This window comes from Oncorhynchus nerka, linkage group LG8 (assembly GCF_034236695.1).
Source record: "Oncorhynchus nerka isolate Pitt River linkage group LG8, Oner_Uvic_2.0, whole genome shotgun sequence".
Taxonomy (NCBI): Eukaryota; Metazoa; Chordata; class Actinopteri; order Salmoniformes; family Salmonidae; genus Oncorhynchus; species Oncorhynchus nerka.
Genome location: NC_088403.1, coordinates 68,874,223 through 68,876,146, shown reverse-complemented (window position 1 = coordinate 68,876,146; position 1,924 = coordinate 68,874,223). Strand labels below are relative to the sequence as shown.

General features: G+C 43.4%; 1 protein-coding gene across 1 annotated transcript in view; it reads left to right on the top strand.

Moving 5' to 3' along the window:
• The first annotated feature begins 625 nt into the window (after positions 1–625).
• Positions 626–1,924, top strand: part of LOC115127208 (tyrosine-protein kinase Tec) — a 29,947-nt gene continuing 28,648 nt past the window's right edge. The window contains exon 1 of the mRNA XM_065022017.1: positions 626–732. Coding sequence (XP_064878089.1) covers positions 687–732 — 46 coding nt within the window. The 5' untranslated portion in view covers positions 626–686. The remainder of the gene's footprint in view (positions 733–1,924) is intronic.

Here is a 1,924-nt window from a genome sequence, read left to right as displayed (position 1 = left end):
TATCCAGGTTTGTTAAGGATGTTGCGAATTTTCTTAGCTTTTTGTTAAAAATCGCGCAACATTTCAGCGCCCTGCTATTCATGCCAGGAATATAGTACATTCATATGGTTAGTGTGTGTGGATAGGAAACACTTAGACGTTTCCAAAACTGTTTAAATCACGCTTGTGGCATTTACAGAACGGGCGTTTCATCGAAAAGTGCATGAAAATCTGTTCTCTGAAAATGGAAAAATATATCCTTCCGCCACTTCAGGCAATTGTTCAAAGTGAATCAAATTAAATAGAGCCGAGTTTACACTGCCTCCAGCTGCCATAGGTTGTCTAGAGTCATGTGATTTGATTCGCAATTGATTCTTGGTATAGCCCAAACAAGGGAACATCTTCCCTGATGACTCCGCCCGGATTTTTGGTCGACCTCTGGTCAGACATGTTTTTCTACAACGACAAGATAAAGATTTTAACATCGTTTCCTGATCCATTTATCACTTATTAACGTGTACTAATACCTAAAGTTGCATTAGAAAAGTATTTCGAAGTGTTTTGTGAAAGTTTATCGTCGACTTTTTGATTTTTAAAAAACGACGTTACGTTATGAAATGCTAATTTTTCTCTCTTTACTCGCAGTATTCCGACTTCGATATCTAGGCTATATATGGACCGATTTAATCGAAAAAAGACCCTAAATTATGTTTATGGGACATCTAGGAGTGCCAAGAAAGAAGCTCGTCAAAGGTAATGAATGCTTTATATTTTATTTCAGCCTTTTCGTTTGCGACGCTAACGCAAAATCTGTCGTTGTGTGACGTTGCAGTATTTTTGTAGGGTGCATGGTATCAGATAATAGCTTCTCATGAATTCCCCGAAAAGCATTTTACAAATCTGACTTGGTGAATAGATTCACAACGAGTGTAGCTTTAATTCAGTATATTGTATGTCAATTTTAATTAAAGTTTGAGTTTTATCAAAAACTATACGTGGTGCACTTGAAATTACCGCTGATTTGATCCCCAAAGCGGGACCACTTCTCTAACAAGTTAATTAAAAAACTAACAATGACTAAATAGCTTGTAGCTAGTTAGCTGGTTAGCTTCTGGAGGTTCTTGAGTGTGTTCTAAAAATTAAAAATAATAGCGATTCCGTATCACATTGGGTGAGGCAGGTTTCCGGAAGGTATAAACAAATAAAAAATCGAAAAGAGAGAAAGTAAATATGGGTCCAGTGAGTGTTTGGGATGCGGCGATGCAGACGGTTAGCAGGCCTGTGCTAACAAGCTAACAGTTAGCAGGCCGGGGGTAAACAAGGTAGCAGTTAGCGGACCAGGGCTAAACAAGCTAGCAGTTAGCAGGCCGAATTAGCAAGCAAGGAGATAGCAAGGGCTAGAAAGTTAGCCTTTGGGGGACGTCGCGATGGGGTGAGTCTGTTTATTCCTCTTCATGCGGTGACATCGATAGACCGGTCGTGGGCCCGGGTATTGTAGCCCAGGAGTATGCTACGGTGGTAAGCACAGGTGCTCTGGCCGGGCTAGCTTCAAGCTTCTTTTCCTTTCCCCCTTCTGATGACCAGGTGGCGAATCGCATCTCTGCATGTCTGGCAGACATATCAGTGTGGATGACGGATCACCACCTCAAGCTGAACCTCGGCAAGACGGAGCTGCTCTTCCTCCCGGGGAAGGACTGCCCGTTCCATGATCTCGCCATCACGGTTGACAACTCCATTGTGTCCTCCTCCCAGAGCACTAAGAACCTTGGCGTGATCCTGGACAACACCCTGTCGTTCTCAACTAACATCAAGGCGGTGGCCCGTTCTTGTAGGTTCATGCTCTACAACATCCGCAGAGTACGACCCTGCCTCACACAGGAAGCAGCGCAGGTCCTAATCCAGGCACTTGTCATCTCCCGTCTGGATTACTGCAACTCGCTGTTGG